Here is a 27,486-nt window from a genome sequence, read left to right on the forward strand (position 1 = left end):
CCTCCGATACTTGCAGACGGTGCTGGCGCCACACATCGCCCCCACCCAAGTCTCTTCTTTCCAGTCATAAACGTGAGCATAACTGAAGAAAAATATTGGACAATGCCAAGTGCACAGCAGACCAGAGCTCTAGAAGGATTTTTAAAATATTTCTTTTATATTGGGATATAGTTAATTTACAATGCTGTGTTAGTTTCAGGTGTACAGCAAAGTGATTTAGCTATACATATACATATATCTATTCTTTTTCAGATTCCCCTCCCATACAGGTCACTACGGAGTATTGAATAGCATTCCCTGTGCTATACAGTAGGTCCCTGTTGATCATCTATTTTATACATAGTAGTGTGTATATGCCAATCCCAACCTCCTAATTTATCCCTACTCCCACCTTTCCCCTTTGGTAACCATAAGTTTGTTTTCTAAGTCTGTGAGTCTGTTTCTGTTTTGTAAATAACATTTTTTTAGATTCCACATATAAGTGATATCATATATTTGTCTTTGTCTGACTTACTTCACTTAGTATGATGATGTCTAGATCCATCCATGTTGCTGCAAATGGCATTATTTCATTCCTTTTTATAGCTGAGTAATATTCCATTGTATATATGTACCACATCTTCTAGAAGGATTTTTTTGAGTGAATCTGTGGGGGGCTGGAGTTGTCATGAGCATCTTGCAGGAGGAGAAATCATCCCAGCTGGCTTTGAAGAAGAGGGACTCTGGCTGAGGGAGAAGAAATGGCATCCCCAGAGACGGGTCCAGCTCAGATAAAGGCACTTCTTCAGTGTACTTATCTTGTGTAGTCACCTTACTCTTCCTTAGTATAAAATAATACATTTCCTGTAAGAACTTTAGAAAATGCAGATGAGCAAAGGAAGGAAAATAAAAATACCTTTAATTCTACTACCACCCAGAGATAATTCCATGAATATTTTCACATATATCCTTCAGACTTTTTTCTCTATGTGTGTATGTGTTTTAACGAGCCTGTACTGTACATAGTTTGTGCCATGCTTCTTAGTTCCCCGACCAGTTCCCTTAGCAGTGAAAGCGCGGGGTCCTAACCACTGCTGGACCTCCAGGGAATTCCCCATGCTTCTTTTCATTTAACAAAATATGGTGACTCTTTACCAGGCCACAAAACAGTTTTCTCCAGGGTTATTTTGAAGGCTGCATTCGCCTTGCATTGGATGGACTTACCATTATGCATTTAACCAAACCCCTATTGTCAGACATGGATGCTGTTCTCTTTTACTTTTATTCTTTTTACTATTAGAAATGATATATGGATGTTCCCAAGTTCTTCAATAATCCAGATGTCAGGGGCTTCCCTGGTGGTGCAGTGGTTAAGAATCCGTCTGCCAATGCAGGGGACACAGGTTCAAGCCCTGGTCCGGGAAGATCCCACATGCCGTGAAGCAACTAAGCCCGTGTGCCACAACTACCGAGCCTGCGCTCTAGAGCCCACGAGCCACAACTACCGAGCCTGTGTGCCACAACTACTGAAGCCCGCGCGCCTAGAGCCCGTGCTCTGCAACAAGAGAGGCCACCGCAATGAGAAGCCCGCGCACTGCAACAAAGAGTAGCCCCCGCTCGCCACAACTAGAGAAAGCCCACGCACAGCGATGAAGACCCAATGCAGCCTAAATAAATAAATAAATAAAAATAATCCAGGTGTCTTCCTTGTCATTAATAGTCCCACAATCATAGTTCCTCATGACTATGGGGGGCCTAGTTCTTTCATAGGTTCCTTCCTCCAGGTGCTTCTGAGAGTCCCCAAGGAAGACCTCGTGTTCCACAGACCCAGACAAGCTGGGTTGCAGCTTGTCCTCTCGGCCAGCCAGCCCAGCTTGCTCCAGCGACTGCACCTCTCCCGACGGGCCCTTCTTGGCATTTTGTAACCTCTCTGGCCCTGATCTCCCCACGCCCCTTTGTCCCAAAAGTCATCAAAGGCCCCACATCCATCATAGTCCATTCAGGAACACAGAAACCTATTGAGTCTTTCAAACCAAGAGACTCTCACAAAGGGGAACTGGTTACCCAGGTGATGGAAGAGCTGAGAATCCAATCATGGATGGGAAGCAGCCCAGAGAGTCACCACAGCAGGAAGCTGCTCTGTCCTTTGAGCTAAAGGGGAAAATAGGAGGAGATGTTGTTATCAGAGCCCAGGCCACCTGACAGAGAAATGGTGGCAGCTGCCTGGCTGGAGGCAGCTGCAGCTCCAGAGGAGACACAGCCATTGCAGGGGATGCCACTCAGAGCTGAGGAAGAAGGGGAGAAATACCCTGACTTCTCTCCTCCAGCTCGCCGGCCGTCCTCCAGTGCCTCCCATTGGCTGGACCTAACAGGAAACCATTGACAAAGGAGCCTGGGAAATGTAGTTTCCTGCAATTAATAGGAAAGGACTGGCACAATATCATACCTTAATTCCCCCAAAGCACAGCTCAAATGTGGCTGTGCTGTCAAACAAACTTTGCCAAAGACTCAGAGATGACAGAAAACAATTACAACACAGAAAAAAAAACCCTTAAATACAGATCCCTGGATATCACGGCCTACTACATCCCAAAGCCAAGCCCTCTAGAGCCTCCCTTAGGGTCTGCCTGTCCTGCTATAAGACTCAGCCTGCTGTTGTGTGGCTGGGGCCGACCAGACTCTCCCCAGAGGCAGAGATCTCTGATCATGTCTACCCTAACCAGAGTCCAGGCCCCTTCAATCTTCTCTTGAGGCCCAGCAAGAAGAGGAAAATCATTTCCTAAACACCCATCCCAGTGGATTTCATGTTATCCCTATAGATACACCTCCACATGGTGGAACAGCTTGGGTGAGCAGTTTGAGCCTTCATTGTCCCAAACCAAAGGCCCACTCCTGAATTTTGCCCCCATCTCTAGCACAGTAGTAAGAGTCACTGAAATCTCTGATCCATTTTTTCCTAACGTTTGCAGTTCCCAGACCCCAAAGGCTCCGTGTAGGAGTGCCTGGACTTCTCACCCCCAGCAGCCTCTCTAGGAGGAATGCTATCCCCAAGCCCAGCATCCAGCGTGGCGGACCTGCTTTAATACGTGGCATAAGCAGGGGCAGCAGACACCCTATATCTCCTCCTGCCAGAACAAAGCCGAGGTGTCTAGCTCTTCCTCTGCCACCAGGAACATTCCGGAACATATTTTCTGCTCCTTCATCTGCTCCAGTTGTTTTCCTCAGGGTGAATCCCTGAGGATGGAATCAGTGAGGCAAAAGGTATTTGTAAGTTGCAGGCTTCTGATACCCGGTGCCAAGCTGCTCTCTAATAAGGCTGTATGTCGTGGATTATTTTTACGTTTTCTGCCTCTCAGTTCCCTAATAAAGCACTGAAGAATCTTGGGATGAATCAGCCACCAGACCAGATAAACAAGCCAGTCTGTCACTGTTGCTGTTTTCTGCAACTAAGAAGGGAACTCCCTTGGATCCCGCCCAGAACCTGGAATTCCGAAGCAACGGGCCAGGTACCTTTGTACCCAGCTCCCCATGGCTCAGGTCCCACCTTTCCCTCCTTTCCCCGCCCTCGTACCTGGGTGGAGCCAGCTGCCAAGGCGCCAAAGCTTCCCAGCCCTCCCTCTGTGCTCAGTCCAGAGTGGAGACCAAAAGAGGGCTGTGCCGGGCCCCGATGAGGACGTTGCTGATCATCCTGGCGGCCGGATCCCTGGTCGGTGAGTGCCGGTCACCCTGTGGTCAGACCTGACCCCCACCCAGGAGCCAATGATCAGGGTCGTCTCCCCCAGAACTGCATCCAGCCCCAGCACGACCAGTTTCAATTTCTTCTCCGCTGGGCTGACCTGGGTGCCGAGTTTCCCTGGAGAAGTAGATGCCAGCTCAGGTTGCTGGGGAGGATGAGAGGGTCCCTCAGACCCTGGGTTCTTCAGAGACTCAACTGACCCTCAAAACTCTGGGGATGCAGACACCTGTCTGAACTGGGGGTGTGGATCTCCCCACTCCAGTGGATGGAGAATTAGCTTAAGGGAGTTAGACATCCTTGGACCCCTCAAATCTTTCTGGTAGAAATTGTACCTCTGTTCCTCTGCTTCTGGCTGGCACTGGCCTCACATGGGGAGGTGAGGGAGCGTCAGGAAGGACAAAGCTTGAGTCCAGCCATTGCCTCCTTCCACGCCCCTGAGGGGGCCTCTTCCAGCCCCTCGTGCCAGACCTGAAAGAACATTTTCTCCCAGAGGGCCCAGGTCTGCTGCATTAATAGGTCTTAAAACACCAGAGCGCTTATGAAAACAGGACGAAAAGGCACAGTTTTCAAATCCAATAAAGTGGATTTTTTTGATGTATCATTATGGAGAACTTCCAGACCAATGCATGAGATCCTAGATTGTCTCTCTGCTCCCTGAGATGCTTAAAAAATTCAGGGAACTTTCTGAGGAAGTGAAAGCATAGTCCTGACTGAAGAACGGGGAGGGCTGGCCTCTGCAAGACCCCTTCTACCTTAAGTGCAGGGTGAAGGCCATAAGGGGCCACAGCTGTGCCCTGCAGGTGCTGACCAGATCCACAGCGCTTCTAGCTGCCACCCTGGCTCTCCAGTCCGTCCTCCCCCTGGCATCAAACAGAACATTCACAGCACACTGGACTCATTGTGATCTAGGGAGACTTGATGCATCTCCCAAGAGACCTCAGACATGTCTCTCCAGACCCTCACCCATTCCGGTTGGAAGACTTAGAGGCTCTTGGCCCTTTACAATGTGGGACACAGGGGAAACAGCCCTTAGGAGGTTGTTAGGAGTCAGTAAGGTCACTCTGGAGCCCCAGGTGCCTTCACCCCCGGCATTCTTAGGCTGATTCCAGAACATGTTTGAACTGATTTTGTTTGTTTGTTTGTCCTTAGCCTCCCAACTGGTTGACATAGACTTGTTTTATTCAAGCAAATGAGAAAGCTTCCTTTGATCACATCTCCCAGGCTGTCAGTTTCTAGACAATACACATCTCCCCACGATTTCACAATGTAGACTTTCACCCAGGAAGTGCAGAACCGACTTGGGCTGAGGAACTGGTGTTGGATTTGAGGAGGAAAAGGAATGAGTAGGCGAGAGGAGACGGAAGATCTTGTTAGCCCTCAACACCTCCTCAAAGAGAGGGGCCAGCCAAGGTCCACTCACACGACTTCAGGAAGCCAACTTGAGTTCCCTCCTGAAAAGTGGTGCCAACCTCCACCCAACCTGGGCCCTTCACCTCCCGAGCATGTCCCAACCTCAGCCACTTACCTCCTCCAAACCCACATGGCCCCCCCCAGGATACTGACCCTAACCAGCAACCCTCCCACTGCAGACCCTAGCCAAGCCCACCCCCAGACACACCCTGGCCTTCTCTCAAATCCCACCCTCTCTCTTGCCTGCCCTCGACCTCACCACCTTGCCGAAAGCCACCATTGAGCTCTGACTTCAAGTGGACTCCCTCCCTCAACTTAAGACCCAGCCCTGAACCCATGCCCCTCCCTCCAGAACAGACCCCAATTCTGCCCAGACTCGGATCCAAACAAGATACCAGCCACAACTTGAGGCTCGACAGCACATCCATCACATTGGCTAGAGGCAGAAGGAACCCCCTGGTCCCCTAGGCCCCATTCTGGGGGCTCCAGGAAGCCTGGAACACAAAGAGTTCTGCAGCTGCTGGGCCTGATCAACCCAGATTCAAAGAGGAATGTGGCCTTAGATTTAACATGTGGGTGCACAGCAGGGTTGGACTGTCCTAATATACTTCCCCTTCCCCACAAGTGCCTCCCTTACAGAAATACTGCATGTAGACTTGGAGTGGAGGGGTAAATGACCCTTCACTCCCTCACACTCTGGACCTGCTGGCGCTCATGATCATGGGGGGGTGGGGGAAGGGAGGTGCACACACATCATATCAAAGACACGTGTACCCTCAGACCTCAAGGCCTTGACTCAACCGGATCTGCACCTGTTTATTTCCCACCCCAGCCAACCTCTGAGCATGCGCAGAGGCAGCTGCCGGCTCTGGCCGCCATTTTCCTGCGCTCTCTTCCTTTCCACAGACCGAGCTAGGAGGGCTGAGAGAAGAGATTTGTAAGTCAAGGGCTCTCATTTACAGTGAAGATTGCTTCGGGGGCAGTGCCCCCTCCCGGCTCCTCTTCTTGGGACTCTGGCCTTTGCTGCCCCTTCCTTGCCCCATTGTATCCACCCCACAAGCAGCCTAGCGCTGTGATGGGCATTGCAGGCCGCCTCTCTGAGCCTCAGTTTTTCTCATCCATTCAATGGGCATAATGATAGTACCTGCCTCATCAGGTGGTCAGGAGGATTTGATACGGAGGCTTAGCCCAGTGCCCGGCACTTTACGTGCATTTCGGACATGTCAGCTGCTGCTGTGGTCATTATTGTTTATCTTTAGGTAAGTCCAATTATTCCCATTTTAGAGCTGAAGAAATTGAAGTTCTGGTTGCTTAAACAGCTTCCCCAAGGTCACGCTGCCCATATGTAACCTCAGTCAGAATCCACCTCCTACGATATCCGTGTGGCTGGGGAAGGCGCCTTTGCCCTCCTCAGAAGGCATGTGGTGGGTGGGCAGGGATCGGTTCGAGCAGCAGAGAGGCAGGAATTCACAGACATCTTCTCCACCCTTGTCTGAAATTACTGACTCTGGGCAAGTTACTTCTTAGACAGTCAACGTTTAGTTGAATACCTCTAAAATATTCCACTGATGAGGACACTAACTTCAGACGGTGCTGGGAAATGAATGAACACCGCAGCCCGTGTTGGCAAGGATATGGAATCATTGCACCACTCGAACTTTGCTGGTGGGAATAGGAGATGGTGGAGTCACCGCTTTGGAAAACAGTTGGGCAGGTCTTCAAAAAGTTCAGCATAGGATCACCGTACGACCCAGAAATCCCACTCCTAGCTGTATACCCAAGAGAACTGAAAACACGTGTCCACTTAAAAACTTGTGCACATATGTTCACAGCAGCATTATTCAAAATAGCCAAAAAGTGGAAACAACCCAAATGTCCATCAACTGATGAGAAGATAAACAGAATGTGGTCCCTCCACGCAGTGGAATGTGATTCAGCCATAAGAAGGAAATAAGTACCAATTCATGCTGTAATGTGGATGAGCCTTGAAAACATGATGCTAAGTGCAAGAAGCCAGACACAAAAGGCCACATACTGGATCCCTCTATTTACAGGAAATGTCCAAATAGGCAAATCCATCGAGAAAGCAGATTTTTGGTTGCTGAGGCTGGGAGGAGGGGAGGGATGGGAGTACTGCTCGTGGATACAAGTTTTCTTTGTGGGCGATGAACACATCCTGGGACTAAATTAGCGGCAACCGTTGCACAATTTTGTGAATATGTTAGGAAACCACAGAACTGTATGCTTTAAAGTGGTGCATTTCATGGAATGAGAGTCATAGCTCAATACCAAGGAAAAAAGAAGTGAAGGGGAGCGGGGCTGGTCAGTTAGCACAGTCTCCGCTGAGTGAGTGCCGGCTCGCCCCTCGGGGGCAGCTTGCTAGGGGGCTGGGGCAGAGTCTTTGCGCCCTTCTTCTCACCCTGCTTCCACTTCCTGCAGCTCACATCGCTGAGGACACCTCAGATCTTCTTCAGCACGTGAAATTCCAGTCCAGCAACTTCGAAAACATTCTGACGTGGGACAGCAGGCCGGAGAGTGCCCCAGACACCGTCTACAGTGTGCAGTATAAGACGTAGGCGTCCCTCCAGCACAACCCCTTTTGACTCTGCTCTGGAACCAACCCCTCCAAGAAAACCCTTCCTTCTTCCTATGTCCCCACGCCCCCCACCTGGACTGGTGTCACACAGCAGCCCTCCCCCAGACATAGCTTTGCTCCTTTATGTTTCTTCTGCAGGGGGAGGTTAGAATAATGGTTACAAGCACGGGCTCTGGGGGCAGACGCCAGCTCTCTCCCTATAACTCTGGGCGGTTGGGTAACCTCACCAAGCCTCCATTTCCTCATCCATGAAGTAAAGTTAGCAACAGTACCTTCCTCATAGGGTTGTTAGGTAGGTTCAATGAGACAGTCATTAGCACGTGTGCCTGGCAAACACCAAGCTCCCAATCATGGCTTTATATTGGGTTACACTGGGTCAACAAAAAGGCCTGCCCACCCCCTCCCGCGCCCCCACCCCGCCCCGTTCCTGCTCGTCTCCTCTCCCAGGCAGGAGAGGAGGGTACATGGGCTCAGGACTCTGCAAACCTGGGTTCCATTCCTGGTCCTGCCACTTCATCCTGTGGCAAGGCACTTGCCCTCTCCGAGGCCCAGGTCCCTCATCTGTCAGTGGGGCTAACGGTGCCCGGAACGTGAACTCAGGCTGGCTGGCCTCACATCCTGCTTCCCTGCATGCATGCTTCAGACACCTGGGCAAATTTCACTTCCTTAACCCCCAGCTCCCCTACTTGAAAAGGAGGGAGAATAATGTATGAACCTCACAGCACCGTTGTGAGGATCATCTGCATAAAGGGCCTGGGTTCACGTGCTAAGTAAATATTCGATATCGTTACCATTATTAATAAACGACAGGCTTGGTGCCAAGCCTGTTCATGAAAGGTGTGTTCTGGCCCCTCCCTTGCCCACAGTTACGGAGAGACAGAGTGGCAGGTGAAGGAGGGCTGCCAGCGGATCACCCGGAAATCCTGCAACCTTACCGTGGAGACAGGCAACCTTACGGATCTCTACTACGCCCGGGTCACCGCCATCGACGCGGGAGGCCGGTCCGCCACCAAGATGACCGACCGGTTCAGCTCACTGCAGCACAGTGAGTGCCAGCCCCTCATTGCACGGGGTGCGGGACGGGAAAAGGATGGCCTCTTCCCCTCCGGAGTGGGTGGAGGGCCCAGAAGGGCTCTGCCTCCCAGGGCCAGTTAGGGATGTGGCTTTTTAGGGAAGGCGCCCTCAACCGGACGGCATCCCCAGTGTGGTCGTTCATCTTTCTCCATCTCCATCCCCACCTGCCTAGTTCAGACCACCTTAATCTTGCCACTTGAGTGCAACCAAGGCCCCCCTAACTCGGCCCTCCTACTCCTGCCTTGACTCTTTTCCGATCCTCGGTCTTGGTCTCGGCTTCGACATCACCTCCTAAGTGAGCATCCCCACCGCCAGCCTCAACAACCCCGTTTCACAAGGTCATCGTCTGCTATTCTCCGTCACCATAAACTGTTCACTGTCTTCAGAGCTCAGATCACAATCTGCAGTTACTGTGTTTGCTGGCGCTTACATCATCTGCCTCCCTTACTGAAAGTGAGCTCCATGAGGGCGTGTGTGGCAGCGGAACCCACTGTGTTCCCAGCCCTTAGCATAGTGCCTGGCACATAGGAGACGCTCAATACGTAGCTGATGATGGATTGAGTGGATGGATGGATGAGTTGCCAAACTCCTCACACATGTTAAGTAGGTGATGTTCACTAACTGATTTAAAAGCCACAGGGTGTTTTAAGAAAATAAAAAATAAAGTTAAACAAGTTATTTTATATTGTTTCTTGGCTTGTTCAGTTAATGCGTACTTATTGTAGAAAATTTGGAAAATATAGAAATACACAAAGAAAAATAAAAGTAGGCCCAACTAATCTGAACACTTAAACATAACCGCAGTTACTAGCAACTGTATCTACTCTTTTGTGATCTGGTTGGTTGGTTGGTTGTTTTTTATATAATGGTATCATGAACATTTGCCCATGTCATTAAATATTTTTCCACAACACGATATTTCACGGCTGCGAACATGACCCATTCTATGGAGGTGCTCTAATTGACTTCCCTAATTCCTTTTTGGAGGACCCTTAACTCAGTTTTTTCAATTTTATAAACAACACTGAAGTGAACATTCTTCTAGCTCAGATCTTTTTAATCTTGGAGGTCAATGGACTCTTGAGGACTTTCTATAAATTAGCTTCGGGGGAGTAAGGTTCATGAAACCCTGAAACTGAGTGCAAGATTTTGGTATATGTACATTTTGGGGGAGACAAGAACCATAGCATTCAATAGCATTCAAACCATAGCACTCAAATTCCCAAAGGGGTCTATAAACCAGTCAAGGTCGTTTGGTTATTTGGAAATTCCATCTTGAGAGAGGTTGAAGTTTAGGCCTGGCCTTTGAGGCTGAATCAATAATATTGGGCACTGCAAACATTGTTTGGATATGTAGTTGAACCATCAGTCCCCAAAGCTGTCATTGCCAGTAGACTAGGGGGCAGGTGCTCCGGGAAGACTCAAGGTAGGGATGTGTGGAGGCCGGGACAAGGGTATGATCAGCCTAGGGGTCCAGGGCCCCTCTCCCTGGGCTCTTCCCACTCACCCTTGATCACCCTTTTGCCAGCCTTACACCCAAACACCAGTTGCTTCTCTTCTCACCTTTTCATTTAGCTGATGCTTTCGGAAGCATGGCTGGGGTTGTGGTGGGAGGGGGTGGAAAGCAGTTATTTCCCAAGGTCCAAGGCAGCCTCTCAGACACTCCTGGCTGATTCTAACTTTTTCATTTCTTTTTTCTCTCTCCCTTTTTCCAGCTATCATCAAACCACCTGATGTGACCTGTATCCCCAAGGTGAGATCCATCCAGATGATTGTCCATCCCACCTACACGCCCATCCACACAGGGAATGGCCACCGGCTAACCCTGGAGGACATCTTCCAGGACCTGTTCTATCACTTAAAGCTGCATATCAACCACAGCTACCAAATGGTAAATGAAGGGTAAATATATGTGCCACCTTGGTCCTTCCCTGCCTCGGAAACCCATTTCCCTCTCTGCATTGCTTCAAGTAGAAAGGAGGTGTGTTATATAAATCAGTGTTTCCCAAAACATGTCTACAGCCTACCTCTTGTAGATTCACACACACAATAGCATGCTAAAGCTTCTGACAAGTCCTGCAAAGTCAAGACTCCAGTTTCAATTTGCTTAATACAACTTCTCTCGCATGTATTTGATCAGAGAAACTCCTTTTATTTTGCATTACATGTATTTTTTTCTTGCCTAATGCCTTCTAACATCCAGGGGAACAACTTCTATTAACATCCTCAGGTGTCCACTTTGGGAAACACTGGAATCAATTTCTACTGCTGCAGTTCTTTCTGCTGGTTCTCCACTTTCTGTGGGAACTGGATACAGGCAGTGTCTTAAGATCAGTAATACTGAAAGGTGGAAGGCAAAGGCATAAATTGTCAAATGTTATACATTTCTTTTTGTATTCAAAAAATAAAATATGTAGTGTTTCCCCCGGCAGTGTGTGCCACTAATTCATAATTACATTGAATGACTATTCCTGCACTCAAGGAGCTTATAATCTAATGGGTGGGGAGAGAGTTAAAACAAGAATTCAAATTCAAATTCATACAGCTATAGGTCGAGGGAAATAAGAGTGTTGTGTGGGATAGAATGGAGGCTGGGAGGGGAGAGAGGAGATGTCAGCTCAGAGAGATCTGGAAAGACCTCTAGAACAGAAAACTTTCTGGTGCTGATATCAATTTCTGAGGTGTACCAGGTAATATATGCTTATTGTGTCATTTAATCTTCATCACAAAACCTATGAGGTAGTTGCTATTATCTCCATTTTCTGAATGAGAAAACAGAGGTTCAGAGAGGGTAAGTCACTTGCTCAAGATTGTTCAGCAAATAATAGCATAGTCAAGGTTCAAATCCAGCTTTGTTCCAAGCCCACATTCCTCCCCTCCCTGCTCCAATGGCCTACACTGTCCCACCACGATCAGAGAGAGAAGCAGAAACACTTAGGATATTGTTGGAAAGCACAAAACTGCCCATTTGGGCTGAAGCACAGGGACATGTAGAATAGTTTCTCAAAACATGGTCCCAAACCAATGGCATCAGAATCTCCTGCAGCCTTTGTTTAAAATGCAGGTTCTTGGGGGCTTCCCTGGCGGTGCAGTGGTCAAGACTTCGCCTTCCAATGCAGGGGGTGCGAGTTCGATTCCTGGTTGGGGAGCTAAGATCCCACATGCCTCACGGCCAAAAAACAAACAAACAAAAAACCCATAAAATGCAGGTTCTTGGGCCCCCTTATAATCCGCTTCATCAAATTCTAGAGTTGCGCCCCTGGGATCTGAATTTTAGTGAACAACCCAGTGCTTCTTACTCACTCTGAAGTTTGAGAAACCCTGATGGAGAGGAACAACGCTAACCCTAAGAAGCCAGGCTGGGACCGTGCCGTAGAGGTCGGGAGGGCGGATGGGGGAATCTTTATTTATTTCCGTAGTCAGGGGGAGCGATTAGAGATTACAGAGCAGGGAGAGTCTTTATCAGAACTAATTTTTGGCAAATATTTGGCGTTTGAATATTTTATTGTTATTGATTTACAACTTAATTCAGTTTGTGATCAGAGAACATATTCTGTATGATTTCAGTCCTTTATGGAGACTTGTTTTATGGCCCAGCACGTGGGCTATCTTGGTGAATGTTCCACGTGCACTTGAAAAGAATATGTATTTTGCGGGTGTTTGGTGGAATGCTCTATAAATATCAATTAGATAAAGGTGGCTAGTAGTATTATTCATATCTTCTATGTCTTTCCTGATTTGGGGGAGGTCTATTGTTCTCTTAATTGCTGAGAGTATTACAGTCTCCAGCTTTGACTGTGGATTTGTCTATTTTCCCTTTTAATTCTGTGCCTATCTGAAGCTTTATTATCAGACACATACACATTTATGATTGTTATAGCCTCCTGGTGAATTGACCCTTTTATCATTATGAAATTTCCCTTTTTATCACTAATAATACTCTTTTTATTGAACTCTACCTTATCTGCTGTTAATATAGTGATTCTAGCCTTCTTATATTTATAATTTTCCTTGTATATCTTTTTACATCCATCTATTTTCAACCTACCTGTGCCTTTATATTTAAAGTGTATCTCTCGTAGACAGCACTCTGACAGCCTTTCCCTTTTGAAAAATTGAGATATAATTCACATACCACAAACTTCACCCCTTTAAAGTGTAGGATTCAGTGGTTTTTAGTATATTCAAGAAGTTGTCCAACCGTCACCACTATTTAATTCTCTCTATTCTATTTTCAAGTTCTCTGACTCTTCTGTCATCTCCAATCTGTTGTTAAAACCATTCAGTGGGAATTTTTACTTTAGATATTGTATTTTTCAGTTCTAAATTCTCTAATTTTTATAGTTTCTAGTTTTTATAGTCTCTAGTATTTATAGTTTATGCTACTGAAAATTCCTAGTCATTCTGTCGTTATGAGCACATTTTCCTTCACTTCCTGAGCACAGTTATACCAGCCACTTTAACACTGTCTGATAGTTCAAACATTTTGGTTATCTTGGGATAGGTCACCATTAACTGTCTTTTCTCCTGAATATGAATTACATTTTCTCTTTCTCTACATGTCTAAAAATTTTGGAATGCATCCTGGACATTGTGAATGATATGTTGAAAGGACTCTGGATTCTGTCATATTCCTCCAAAGAGTATTGATTTCTGTTTGTTTCTTTGTCTTAGTAGGCAGTGAATTTGGCTGAACTTCAAACTCCAAAATCTCAGTTCAGTAAAGTTCAGCTGAAACTTTAGCTGGGCTGCTTGGAGTCTACCCTGCTCATGCGTACTTTAGGCACCAGCCAGGGATTTGGGCAAAGTTTATACACAGAATTCAGGCTCTCTCTCTATGAACCTCTCCTATCTGTGATTTCTCCCTCACTTTCCAACTTTTGTGATTGCCCTGAACTCTGTCTTCCGGTTACTCAAACCAGTAAGATCACAGGGTTTTTAATCTAGGTTTCACCCACTCCACATCATATAAATGGGGGCCTGCCTCCAGGCTACAAGACATTAAAAAAGAGAGAGAAACTCATTCAGTTCCATTCCCTTCCTCCTGTCTCTGGTATCTGCCTGCTTTTACTTACTTTCCAATGCTTATAGGTAGTTTTCATTTTGGCCAGAGTTTATAGCTGTTATTTTACGGAAGGTTGGTCCAATAGAAGCTATAAATTACTGGGGCAGGAAGAGGAGAGATCAAATGTAGAAATGAAAGAGTGATCAGGGTGGGAAGTCAGGGTGGCTATTGCAATGTTACTAGGCTGGAAACGATAAGGGCCTGAACCAGGGTGGAGGCAGTGAAAACCTGGGGAAGGAGGATTCTTGGGGCCTTGACAACTCTACTGGGGTTAATTTCAACCATATGAGTTCCACAAAACAATAAGCTGTTAAATCCATTCATGCACTTCTTCACCCACTTTCACCCCCTTCAAAAGAAAAAAACAACAAATAACCCTAAACCTTGGCCTCCATGTGCCTGGAAAAGAGAAGGCATAGCTGAAACGCAAAGGACCAAAAAGAAAATTCTTAGCTTTTATGCTCCCAAGAACATAGCTCCTGGCCCTTTAAAGAACATTTCATGGATTATTTCAGGGTAATCAGATACAAAGGATATGAGAGGGATTTATCAAGAATGGTTTTAAGGTTTGAGCCTTGGATATTAGAACAAGACAGACATTATTAACAGAATTAGGGAATCAAATACAGGTGCGGGTTTGGGGTTGGAAATGGGGCAGGACCCAGAGAGAGGAGATCAGGATGTTTGGACATGTCAAGTTAGAGATGCCCACAGACTGCTGTCCAGCAGGACACTGGCGGTGTGTGCCAGGAACTCCATAGCTCTTACTGAGATCAGTTTGGGGGTTATCCACACATTGGTGATCACCAGAGCCACGGGTCCAGAAAAGATGACTAAGTGAGAAAATACGTGGAAAGAGAAGAAAGAATGGGTGAAGAGTGAAACTTGCAGAACAACACTGAGGGGCTGAAACCAGTAAAAGAGCAATCGGAGAGGTAAGAGGAGAGCCAGAATGATGGAATGAGGCAGCCAAGGGAAGAGTTCAAGGTCAGAGAGGTTCGAGACATACACGAGGGCAAGAACTGAGAAGAAGCTCTAGCAGAAGGATGGGCAGATGCAAAGGAGCAAGGGCTTACTTCAGAAGCAGAGTGTTTGCAGGAGCGACAGGCATTCAACATCACCAGAGCCTAAAGGACCAAGCGGGCTGTAGGGAGGGAAGAGTGAACAAAGGGAGCAGGGACCTGTAATATGACCCGGGCCACCAAAGGATTTTGAATAGAGGAGCTTTGTAATTATATTAATTGTTTAGAAAGATCACTGTGGCACCAGGATAAATTTGGAAGTAGACAGGGACAAAACCAGAGACTGGTAACCAGTAAGGAGGCCACCGCAAGAGTCCAGGCCAAAGATATTGAGGCCCAGTTAAGGCAGAAGCAATGAGGAGGCAAGAGAGGGATGGATATTCAAAGCATTTTTGATATTTTATTTTTAAAAAGGGGGGGAAAGAGAATTGGAAGAAGGAAGAATGGTGGGGTGGTGGTGATGGTATTGTTGGTGTTGGTGATGGTGGCGATAATAACAGCAGCTAGTATTCAGAGACTGCATGCTATGTGCCAGACACTGTTCCAAGTGAAAGTGCATGAAGCTTGCATCTGATTAGATTTAGGGAGAAAGCAGAAGGTAGGGGAATGGGAATGGAGCACTGCAGAATGACCTACCAGTTTATGGTTTGGGCAGCTGGTGGTACCATTTTACTAAGTGCAGTAACCCAGGCAGAGGTGTAAGCAAGGCTCCACATAGAGGTTGGTGTATATGAGATGTTGTTCTGTGTTCTCTGTCCAATTCAGCACCTTGGAGGGAAGCAGAGAGAATTTGAGTTCTTTGGCCTGACCCCTGACACGGAGTTCCTTGGGACCATCGTGAGTATTGTTCCAACCTGGTCCAAGAAGAGCAACCCCTACAGGTGCCGAGCGAGGACGCTGCCGGGTAAGTTCAGCTGAAGCCAGAGGGAACTGGGGACTCCTGAATTCAAACCTTGACTCTGTGCTTTCCCCCCTGTAACCAAGGTGAGGCTTGGCAGTGCTCTAAAACACCACAGAAGGATTACTAGTGTATTATTAAAGTCAGTCTTTGTTTATTCATAAATGAGTTAGCTGTTGGGTTATCACAGCAAATGTTTAATCTCCACCCTCCAGCCTATGTCTGAATTTCCTCTCTCTGGCAAGCTGCGTGTGTATCCTGGCAAAGCAAATTCACCTTGATGTTAACTCAAGTGAGAGATCCCAGGAAATAATCTGCAGATGGGAGAGCAGAGAAGATAAAAAGATCCCTCAGTACCTTCTAAAGTCAAATAAAAATAACAGTGATTATAATAGCATTTCTGCAGGTGCCAACCAGGGACCAGACACTACGAAACACAGTTCTCATGCTTATGTGAAGCATCTTTGTTCCACTGAGGAAACTGAGGTTCAGAGTGGTTAAGTAACTTGCCCAAGATTGCACAGGTGGTGAGGGATGGAACTAGGCCTAATTTCCAGAGAACACGTTCTCACCACTGCACTACCATAGAAAGAGTTTTGAGTCATTGGCTCAGTGGGATGGTGTCCCATCCCACTCGACTCTAGCACATTGAAACTCGACTCTCATCGTAAGCATCCTAATGTTTTTATTAGTGCTTATTTTCATAGAGATAGAAATGTAATACTCCAAGTTTAGAGGATGAAAAAAGCGATCGCATTGGACTGGATGGATTTGGAAAACAGTCTCCACCTTAGTCATCTTGTTTAGATTAATGATGTCAGTAGGTGATTTCTGTTCTGATGAATAGAAGCGAGGCAGCTGCTAGAGGCTGGGCCCGAGGGTATAACTGCAGCTTGGTAGAAACATCAGAGGTCAGGTTCTGGTCCTCAGCTTTGTTCAGAAACTCAGCTCATTGGTTTCCCCAAAAGCCCACAAGACACTCAGTTCTCCACCCGAGTTCCAGTGCATTTGTTTTCATGGGAAGATATGCCTGGTGGAACAACAGCCAGCACTGACCTCTTGCACGGGTCATGCCCTTCCCGGGGAAAGGGCCACATGAAGACCAGAATAGAACTTGGCAATAAGAGAACTAGAAAAAGGAAACCAACTTCACAGGCACTGAGTTGGGAGTGTGTATACGATTTGTGACTTTCCCCTGGACCTTCTAGATAAATCTTGTTCATTCCTGGCCCGCCCCTGCCCTCCTGCTTATTGACAACATGTGGACCACTCCACCCATATCCTTCTGTTGGTTCGTCCTTATGTGATCTAGCTCATGATATGATATCATTTTTTTCTAAGACTGTAGCTGCTTTTATATGAATCATACTTCATGGTGGCTATTTCTTGGTGACATATAGAAAGCACCTTATCCTTTATAATCAAGTATATTAATAACAATTCCTACCATTTGTTAAGTACCTACTCTATTGCCAAACACTGTGTTAAATTCTTTACATATATTATCCCATTGAATCCTTATAACAATCCTGCAAGTTGTATAGCATTATCCCCATTTTACAGAGGAGGAGCTCTGGCTCAGAGAGGTTAAGCAACTTGCCGGTGACCACACAGCTGGTCAGTGAACCTAGTTAAGTTCACCTGATCCTGAAGCCTGGGATCTAATCACCACTTTGCAATTTTGTTTAGAGCCTGTCCCCTCTACTGCACATTTATTCCTTTTACTTCCATATCATAATGAAACGTCCTGCCCTTGACCCTGTATCCCGGGGTCTGTCTTATCCCCAGAGCCCAGAATCCCTCCTTTATCTACCTCTCAGAATGTCTTGGACCATCGTCCCAGCATCTTGATGCTGGAAAGGGCTCTAGGTGTTGGTTCACCCCATATCTTAATTTTACAGATGAGGAAACAGAGGCATCATTGTGTAGTGGTTGTGAGAATGAGCTTTGGAATTATACATGTCAATCCTGGCTTCGCCACTGAGTAGCTGTGTGACCTTGTTCAAGTCACTTAACCTCTCTGAGACTCAGCTTCATTATCTGTAAGGAGTGAGCATCCATGGCCATCTGTCTGGTGGGATAACATTGGTAGAGCACCCCACACAGTGCGCGGCATGTAGTAAGAGTTCAATCATCGCTGGCTACTGTTATTAATCAATGGTAGACCAGAGAGGGTCGTGCAGAAGAGGAGGGTCTCATCAGTGGCTGAGCCAGACCTCTAACACGCCACATTCCAGTGTTGCTTCCATTATTTCTTCCTACTTCCCCGTGAGTGAAATGGCAGAAATGTTCCAAGTCCCTGTCCTGTCCTGGTACAGGGAGCAACAGTTTTCCAGTTACATTAGGCATGTCATGTAGAGGCATCTGGGTCCTGTCTTCTCCCTGGTGGAAGTACATGTGACAGGGGAAGTGGGAAGCTGACCCAGAGAGGCTCAAGCCACAGGGGCTGGGGGAGGAGTGAGGAGTGGGCTAGAAGTAAAGGCTCCAGCAATTCCCAGGGTTCACAGTCATTGCCAAGGTCACTGGCAACTGATGATCAACTCCCCAAGCTGAAGCCACACAGGGGCCAGGAACAGAAGGAGGGTGACTTGGAGAGTCAAGACTCCCAGGTAATACAAATCTCCAGTTTTAACAAAAACTCCAGCTACCTCTTCCTTACCAAGCCACTCGCCAGTCCCACTTGAATTGGTGACAGGAAGTGTGTCATGCCAAGACCTGGCTGCACCCACCCATCCCGAAGATGCAGGGCCATAAGGAGGAGGCTCAGCGTAGAGCCCTTAGCCATCCTCTCCTTTTCGTTTTCGAAGGGTGGTGCCTCCCCAGGCTCCCTCCTGAGTGAGGTCTTCCCAGCTCAGATCTTGGTAGAGAGGTGGGGAGGACAGACCCCTCCCATTGTCACATCCCCCCTCCCTTTGACTCTTTCCCCCGCCCCCACCAGGAAGCCAGGACTGTCCTTAAACCCAGGCAAGAGGGACCCTTTTCTGAGCCCCACACTTTAGAAAGCCCCACTCCAGCCCTGCTCTGGCCATGGCCCTCCCCACAAGATGAAGAGTCCTTAGGTCCACATGGGCAGATCCCCCTGGAATCTGTGAGCTCCGAAATTCCCTGTACAGATGGCCAGAGCCTGTGTCCAGTCTCGGCAGATCTCCTCCTTGGGTCTTTCTTCCAGAGGGCAGGCCCTCGGCCCAAAGGGTGGCCAGCGGGTGGGTATTTGTAGGCGGTGTGGATGAGCTTGGCCATGAGCCCATATCCTTGGGCGTGAGGCCCCTGGCAGTGTGGGCTGGAGCCAGGCTGGGCCTGCGGGAGCTTCCCCCTGCACCTCCACCTTTCTGCACAGCACCCCGAGGCGTCCAAGAATCAAAAGTCAAGCCTTCCGTGTTGTTACGAAAAGTATATCTGTCAAGGTGGGAGCACAGAACATATTTTACTTAACAATGTAAAAACATGATGAAATTCCGAATATTTAGACATACGGTGGGTGGCCCTCCACTTGTGCCCTCGCCCCGGGCCCTGTAAGTACTGGGGATAGGAGAGGTCTTCCCTAGCCTGGCCCAAGAGGCAGGGGAGGAAAAGGCCCAAGTTGGCAGTACCCACACTGGCAGCCTCACCCTTCCTGTTCTGGCCTCTTGCTCACCTAGATCAGACGTGGACCTACTCCTTTTCCGGCGCCTTCCTGTTCTCCGTGGGCTTCCTGTTCGCAGGGCTCTGCTACCTGAGCTACAGATACATCACCAAGCCGCCTCTGCCTCCCAACTCCCTGGTGAGCAGGGGCCCCAGGGAGGATGGAGAGGCCGAGGGGAGGGCACGGGCCCTGGGACCCCGGCTCTCCCTCATTTCTCCCTCCAGCCTAAAGATGTGGCTGGCAGCTCCCCCGGTGTACGGAAGAGAGCTAGGGATCAGGAAGAGAAGGCACGGAATAGAAAACCCACGTGGCTTTCAAGGGGACGCACACCCTGCCTGAATGGGCAGCCCAGGTACTGCCACCTGGGATTGCAGGCCCACTGTTGCCACATCTTCACATTTTTTCCAGCAAAGTCAGAATTTCAGATTGTAATGTGAAATCTCCCATGTTTCAAATCTTGGCAACTAATTTTTTTAAACTAAGCCCTTGCAGACCATACACGTCACATCGGCGGCCCAAGTCTGGCCACCAGAGCTGCATCTTTGTTAAAGCAGCCACGGCCGCTGCAGCGCCTGCACAGTCTGGGGCTCGCAGAGACAGCTCACGCCCATCCACCCCTCCAAGTCAAAGGCCAGATGAGCCTCTTCCTGTAAAACTCTCCGGGCCTCCCCTGCCCCCCATTCTTCCCCACCTTTCTCCCCACGTGAGGCCCTTAGGGACCCAGAGCTGAGGAGCAGTTGAGCCACCACTTCGAGAGCATTCCCCAAGGACACCCCAAATCCGAGTCAGCTGCTTCCAAAGTGCCCGCCTCCTAGAGAAATCACAGCCTACCCGCTCTCCCTAGACACCCAGACTCTGGAAGCGGCCCTCAGCTAACAAGCCGGGAGCCCTGTCCTTCACAGAGGCTCCAGCACTTAGAGGAATCCCTGGGAAGGGATACGGGGCTCACACATCTTGGAAAAGCCCCCAGATGGTCTACCCCTTCCCCTCCACCCCCAGCCCTGTGGAGGACCGCGGCACGCACGGCACCCTCGGGGAGCTTGAATGCACTCTAATGGGCAAACTGTTCTCCCTGCACAGAATGTCCAGCACGTACTGACCTTCCAGCCTCTGCAGCTCATCCAGGAGCACATCTTAAGCCCTGTCTTTGACCTCAGTGGCCCGAGCGGCCTGGCCCAGCCTGTCCAGTACTCCCAAGTCAAGGTCTCCGGGCCCATCGAGCCTCCAGGAGCCCCACCGCGACACAGCCTGTCTGAGATCGCCTACCTTGGGCAGCCGGACCTCTCCATCCTCCAGCCCTCTGGCGGGCCACCTCTCCAGACACTCCCCCCACTGTCCTATGCCCCGCAGGCTGCCCCTGAGGGCGGGCCCCCGTCCTATGCACCTCAGGTAACCCCCAAAGCTAAACCCCCCTCCTACACTCCCCAGGCCATCTCGGAGGTCCAGACCCCTTCCTACACCCCTCAGGCCACTCCGGACAGCTGGCCTCCTTCCTACGGGATATGCGGGGAAGGCTCTGGCAGAGACCCCCCACCTATGACACTCTCTGGTCCCAAACACCTCGGAACTAAAGGTCAGCTCCAGAAAGAGGCACCAGCTGGAAGCTGCAGCCCAGGTGGCCTTACTCTGCAGCAGGTGACCTCCTTGGCTATGGAGGACCCCCAAGAAGTAAAATCCTTCCACCAGCATCTGGGGGTTCACACGGACAGAGAACCTGACTCTGATGTCATACGCAGAGGGGAACCAAGGACACGAAGCTACGTAAAGGGCCAGCTGCCCCTCCTCTCCTCTGTCCAGATCGAGGGTCACCCCATGTCCCTCCCTTTGCAGACTCCTTCCCGCCCATGTTCCCCCACAGACAAGGGTCCAAGTCCCTGGGGCTTGCTGGAGTCCCTCGTGTGTCCCAGTGACGAGGGTCCAGCATCCGAGACTGAGGCCAAGAGCCCAGGCCCTCGGGCCCCAGACCTGGAGTCGCCCACGGAGCTGGACTCTCTGTTCAGAGGCCTGGCCCTGACGGTGCAGTGGGAGTCCTGAGCGGGAACAGGGTGGGCCTGGGGCTTTCTCCTGTCCCCACCCTCACCTCGCATCCTTGGCCGTCACTCCCGCACCCAGCGGCGCTACGCACTCTGCAGCCCAGCTCCGGGTGGAGGCCCTCGAGGAACCAGCGGAAGGAGGTTGCCGGACCCCCGCCGTGGCTGAGCTCCCTCTGGAGCAAAAAGACGTGAGAAGGGCTCCAGCCAGAGGAGTTACAGAAGTGCATCATATACAAACGAGCAAGTGCAAATGAGCACGTGCACGCCAAGTTCTGCAGGGCAGGACAGACAGTCAGAGTGCAGGAGTTAATATGGGGAATCTCCCGGAGATCCAGGGCCCCGGCTCCTAATACGCTGGACACAAAGTTCTCCACGAGCCTACCTCTCTTCATTCCTGGCCACTTTCATAATCTAGTTCAGCAGAGTGAGGCCTCTGCCTCCTCTGTGGTTCCCCAAAGGTGAGAAAAGGAGCCTGAAAAAGGACCCCTCATAGCAGACTGGGCAGAACCAGAACAACCTGCACTTCTGCCAAGTCCAGAGGCAGCCTGATGGCAAGACTCCAGGGAGGGGTGCGGCCTGCGGCTCATCCCCAACCAGGGCTACTGCCTGGAATTGCACCATTTCAGCTTCATTCCTCTGCTAGAGGCTTTACCCCAAGTGAAATGCAGGTCCACCAGGGAGGGAGAACACAGAAGCCTTTTCTGTCAGCAGGAGTTTCAGACCCTATCCTGGCAGCAGGGTTTGAAAGGAACATTGGGCCATGGGGCAACTGAAGGAGACACAACTACAAACTGTACCTACTTCACAACTTTGGAAACTCAGCCTTGGATTCAACCCACCTGGGTTCAAATTCCGGACTTAGTACTTACCAGCCATGTGACTTCAAGCAAATGAATCATGGCTCAAGATCTCAGTTTCCTCATCTGTGTCATGGGGATAATAACACTGACCTCACAGGGTTGTGGTGAGGATGAAATTAGATAATGTCTGCAAAGTGTTTCATAGTGCCTGACTCATGGGCAGTGCCCAATAAACAGTAGTATTTCCTGTCGTGATTTTTTAAAAATAGGACAGTACAGGAGTGACCCACTCCCCCAATTCAGCTTGATTTTGGATCGGGCATTTTCTCATGGGCTTAAATTATCCTGATTTCCTCAGGATGCTCCAGGCCGAGCTGGAGGAGCTGGACTATCTAGGAGGGGGCGAGGGAAGGGATTGCAGGAAACAGGGTCCAGGGACAAATGGAACCTTCTCCTTGAGTTCACAGGTGGAAGCTGCTTTGGGGGTGGCAGCAGCATTCTCAGAGGACCTTCCTCCCCGACACCCCACCAGAGGCAGCACAGGGCTACCCTGTCCTCCTGCCCTTGCACAGGGTCCTTGTCCGAGCTTTCAGCACGCTGTCACATCCTTTGTATCATTGCATCTCACGTGACCCCTATGATGAGGAAACCGAGACCCAGAGAGGAGAAGGGGCTCCCCCCACAAGCCCCCACAGAGGCCGTGACACAGTTGGAGCTCAAACCTAGCGATTTTTGTCTTCATCAAGAGAAGGAACTTTCCACACCAGTTTGGATTCTTGTAGGATGAGACTCCTGGGGCATAAGGAGGGGAGGGCCCCCATGGGGTCCCCGAGGGGCAAGCGCCCCCGACCCCATCCTGTCCCAAAGCCCTGTCTGAACATTTCTGAGGAACAGCATCAAAGTCCAGTTGCCCCGGTGAGACCCTTTCCGGAGCGTGCAACGCCCTCCCTCCTCTGTACCCAGTACGTGTCCCCTCCTCTTCCTCACCCCTCCCCTCCCTGCGACACAGCACCAGGGAACACTGTCCTTATCTGTTTGTAATTAATATTTAACATCTCTTCAGGGTCACTGGTTTAGACCCAATAGCTCCATAGCAGAGGGGTGGACCGCCCTCTCCAACACCCGCAGCCCTTTCTCCTCCCGGCAGCTGCTACGTTGGCCCTAACGACTGCTCCCTTCCCCCAAACTGCAAACAAGTCTGCTTCCTGTCACTCAGGGTGAACTTGGCCAAAGGTTGACTGTCTCACCTTGTTTAGTCATGAAAAACAGCTTAACAGCTGGACTCTTCTCACCAGGTGAGTGGGCCAGGGTGTCAGAGGATTTTTTACTAAAAGCCATAAACATCTCTTCCAACTCACAAGGCCACAAAGCTCTCTAAGCTCCTTGGGGTGACAGTCGTTCCTACGGTCCATGACTCTCTGGGTTCTGTGACCCTTGTCAGGCTGGCCCTGTCCCCACCAGGCTGCATACCCCCTCAGGTCTCTGGCCTCCCAGGCAGGCAGCTCAGGCTACCAGCTAGGGGACAGCGTGTCCAAGGCCCCGGAGCTGGGCTGGGACGTTAGCATTCCTGAGTGTCCTAGGCTTTGACCCCACCACCAGGACTCTCCACAGCCTGGCCCCACGCAGTCCAGAGAAAGATGAGTCTGCGAGGTGTCACCTGCCTCTAAGGCAGGCAGAGTCCAGCCCAGGAGCAAACGAATAGTAGTCCAGCAGTGGCTGCACGAGGAGAAGTAAGAGGAGGAGGAACTCAGCCCCGCTGCTGGGAAGTTCCTGCCCTCGATGGCTCATTCCTCCATTAACCTGCCATGATAGGCCGCATTACTGATATTTTGCAAAGGAGGAAAATGTGGCTCAGAGTGGTTTCTTGCCCAAGACGGTTTCCTAAACTTGCCTCACCATGAGAATCCCCTGAAGAGCTTACTAAAAATACAGCTTCCTCAGCCCTAGCCCAGACCTGCTGAGTCCACAGCGGCTAGGGAATCCAGATTCTTAGTAAACTCCTTTGATGATTCCTCTTAGGCAAGTGGAGGGAACCATGCTCTTATACCAATAGTTTTCCTATCCTTTGGCCTCAAGTCATCCCCCTAGAGCCACCCCCATCTCCTCCCCTGTATGGGAGTTGGGGAGCTGCAACAAGGGGTGGTATTTCAATCTGGGATGGCTACAGATCCCTGGCCTCCCAAACCCCCGGCCCCAAGAACACACAGGGGTTGCCTGAATTTCCACCCAGAGAATAGGGCCATTGGGGACGAGGGCTCCTCCAGAGTCCTGGAGGGCAAGGCTGGATCCCTCTGTGCCCATCCCCAGTCTGAGTGTCAGCCTGGACAGAGGGACACAGCTCTGAGACCCCATCCCCACACCCTCAGCCCCTCAGCTGATTTTCCCTTCCCACTCTAAGGAGGAAGGGGCATAAGGAAGATGCGTTTTGACCTGCTAGTATGAGAAGAACAGTAACTGGAATTAACTGAAGTGTGAGAGCAGCAGAGGGAGGGAAGGGAGACTAAAGCAGGGAGAAAGGAGGTAGTGGGAGAACGCATTGGACCAGACAGTTCTCCACTTGACCACCAGGTGGAGCCATCAGCCAAAGACAGTTTGGTTGCTGTCAGAAAATGGTGTGGAGGTTCAGGATGGGTGGCAGGTGGAATAGGGTTCAAATGACTGTCCGTAATATTCATAAGTCCAGGGAGGGCAACGAAAGGGGAAAAGAGGGGAGAAAGAATGAAATATTTAAGAAGTACTAACCATGAGTTAAGTACTATACCAGGCATTTCACACATTTTAACCTCACTTGAATCTCATAAACATTCTTCAAGATAGGTATTCATTCATTCATTTTTGACAAGCATACACGGGGAATTCCCTGGCGACCCAGTGGTTAGGACTCTGCACTTCCACTGCAGGGGCCACGCACGGGTTCCATCCCTGGTCGGGGCACTAAGATCCCGCATGGCGTGGCCAAAAAAAAGAAAGAAAGAAAGAAAAAAAAAAAAAGCATATATCAAGGACCCAGTTGTATGCCAGACACTGTTCCTGGGGCTAGGGATACAGTGAACAAGACAGGCAGGCAAGTTCCCTGTTGTCTTAGAGCTTGTATACAATTTGCAGATAAACAAACAGCCCAGAAAGGAGGCCAAGATCCCCCCATTAGTGAGTACAAGTGCCAGAGGTTGGGATTTCTTTTTTTTTAATATTTATCTATTTATTTATCTGGCTGCGCCGGGTCTTAGTTGCAGCACGCGGGATCTTCGTTGCAGCATTCAGGCTCTTAGTTGTGACATGCGGGATCTAGTTCCCCGACCAGGGATCGAACCCAGGCCCCCTGCATTGGGTGCGCAGATTCTTAACCACTGGACCACCAGGGAAGTCCTGAGGTTGGGATTTAAACCAAGGTTCATATAGCTCCAAGTCTGACCTCTGCTCAGCCTCATGGCCTGGGGGCTAGCTGTGCTCACATTAAGGCACATCAGGAGGAAGGAGGGCATCATTGGGTTAGGGTACATGGAGTACATGGGAATCCCACACCCAGAAGGAGGGGTGGAGAAAGCTCTCAGCACGCCTAGAGTCGTGCAGTTATTGGTGGAGCTCTCACTTAGCAAATGTTGCTGGGCGCCAGACATTGCGCCACAGGCTCCACATTCCCTAATTGAATCTTTGCAATCAGACTGCAAGGCAGGCATCATTGACCCCACTGCACAGGTGATAAAACCAAAATGGCTAAGTGACTTGCCCAAGGTCATAGAGCTAGTAAGCGGGGGCACCTCCATCAGGCTGCTTTGGGAGGAAGGGGTTATAGAACCATTTTAAATGTCTGTCTCGTGCTGGATTGGAAGCCCACACCTCTTGGCTGTAAAACAGATTCACACTCACTCTTCACAATGAATGTATAAATGTGGGTCTTGGAAATCCCTTCCTAGGTTGGGTCAGTATAAAATGGGAGAGAGGGCTTCCCTGGTGGCGCAGTGGTTAAGAATCCACCTGCCAATGCAGGAGACACGGGTTTAAGCCCTGGTCCGGGAAGATCCCACATGGCACAGAACAACTAAGCCCGTGTGCCACAACTACTGAGCCTGCGCTCTAGAGTCCGTGAGCCACAACTACTGAGCCCATGTGCCACAACTACTGAAGCCCACGTGCCTAGAGTCCATGCTCCGCAACAAGAGAAGCCACCGCAATGAGAAGCCTGCGTACCACAACGAAGAGTAGCACCCCACTCACCACAACTAGAGAAAAGCCCGCGTGCAACAACGAAGACCCAATGCAGCCAAAAATAAATAAATTTATAAATTAAAAAAAAAAAAATGGGAGAGAGCCATCAAATGTTCTCTGCCCAAAGATGCTCTTAACCCTGCAGCCAGGGAGGAAGGGAGATGCTTAGGAAGGGGATTTCAAATAGGGCAGGAGACTGAGATTTTTTTTTTTGTCAATATTATGACATAGTATGAGTGTGTTTCATGTTTGGTAATTGCAATCATTGTTGCTCGTGTTGTGGTCATCCATGTACAATGCTTGGTGTCAGTCTATTTATCTCTTGTAAAAATAAAATACAGTGTGTGTGTGTGTGTGAAAAAAATAAAAATAAAAAATAAATAAATAAAAATAAATAAATAAAAATTTAAAAAAAATTTTTTTTATTGAGGTATATTTGATGTACAATATTACATAAGTTTCAGGTGTACAACATAGTGATTAACAACTTTAAAGGTTATATTCCATTTATAGTTATTATAAAATATTGCATATTCCCTGTGTTATACAATATACCTTTGTAGCTTATTTATTTTATACACAGTAGTTTTTACCTCTTAATCCCCTATCTTTATCTTCCCCCTCCCCCCTTCTCTCTCCCCACTGGTAACCACTAGTTTGTTCTCTATATGTGTGAGTCTGTTTCTTTTTTGTTATAGTCACTAGTTTGTTTTATTTGTTAGATTCCACATATAAGTGATATCATTCAGTATTTTTCTTTCTCTGTCTGACTTATTTCACTTAGCATAATGCCCTCCAAGTCCATCCATGTTGCTGCAAATGGCAAAATTTCATTCTTTGTTATGGCTGAGTAGTATTCCATTGTATGTATACACCACATCTTCTTTATCCAGTCATCTGTTGATGGACACTTAGGTTGCTCCCATATCTTGGCAATTGTAAATAATGCTGCTATGAACACTGGGGTGCATGTATCTTTTCGAATTAATGTTTTCATTTTTTAAATATATTCCCAGGAGTGGAATTGCTGGATCACATGGTAGTT

At 49.0% G+C, this 27,486-nt stretch overlaps 1 protein-coding gene across 1 annotated transcript; it reads left to right on the top strand.

Annotated features, from left to right (window-relative positions):
• The first annotated feature begins 33 nt into the window (after positions 1-33).
• IL22RA1 (interleukin 22 receptor subunit alpha 1) lies at positions 34-26,822 on the top strand. The gene is made up of 7 exons (XM_082424841.1): positions 34-3,689; positions 7,565-7,697; positions 8,588-8,766; positions 10,511-10,686; positions 15,648-15,786; positions 19,419-19,540; positions 20,483-26,822. The coding sequence occupies exons 1-7, from the start codon at positions 3,647-3,649 to the stop codon at positions 21,434-21,436; spliced, it is 1,746 nt and encodes a 581-aa protein (XP_082280967.1). The 5' UTR covers positions 34-3,646; the 3' UTR covers positions 21,437-26,822.
• Positions 26,823-27,486: the final 664 nt, after the last annotated feature.

The sequence above is a fragment of the Balaenoptera physalus genome (assembly GCF_965194825.1).
Source record: "Balaenoptera physalus genome assembly, chromosome: 1".
NCBI classification, from domain to species: domain Eukaryota; kingdom Metazoa; phylum Chordata; class Mammalia; order Artiodactyla; family Balaenopteridae; genus Balaenoptera; species Balaenoptera physalus.

Excerpts from the sequence above, each read along its gene's own strand:
- IL22RA1 (XM_082424841.1), top strand. The coding sequence starts at position 3,647 with ATGAGGACGTTGCTGATCATCCTGGCGGCCGGATCCCTGGTCG. Across the intron at positions 7,698-8,587 it reads TACAGTGTGCAGTATAAGAC|TTACGGAGAGACAGAGTGGC; the intron begins GTAGGCGTCCCT and ends CCTTGCCCACAG. Across the intron at positions 19,541-20,482 it reads CTCTGCCTCCCAACTCCCTG|AATGTCCAGCACGTACTGAC; the intron begins GTGAGCAGGGGC and ends CTCCCTGCACAG.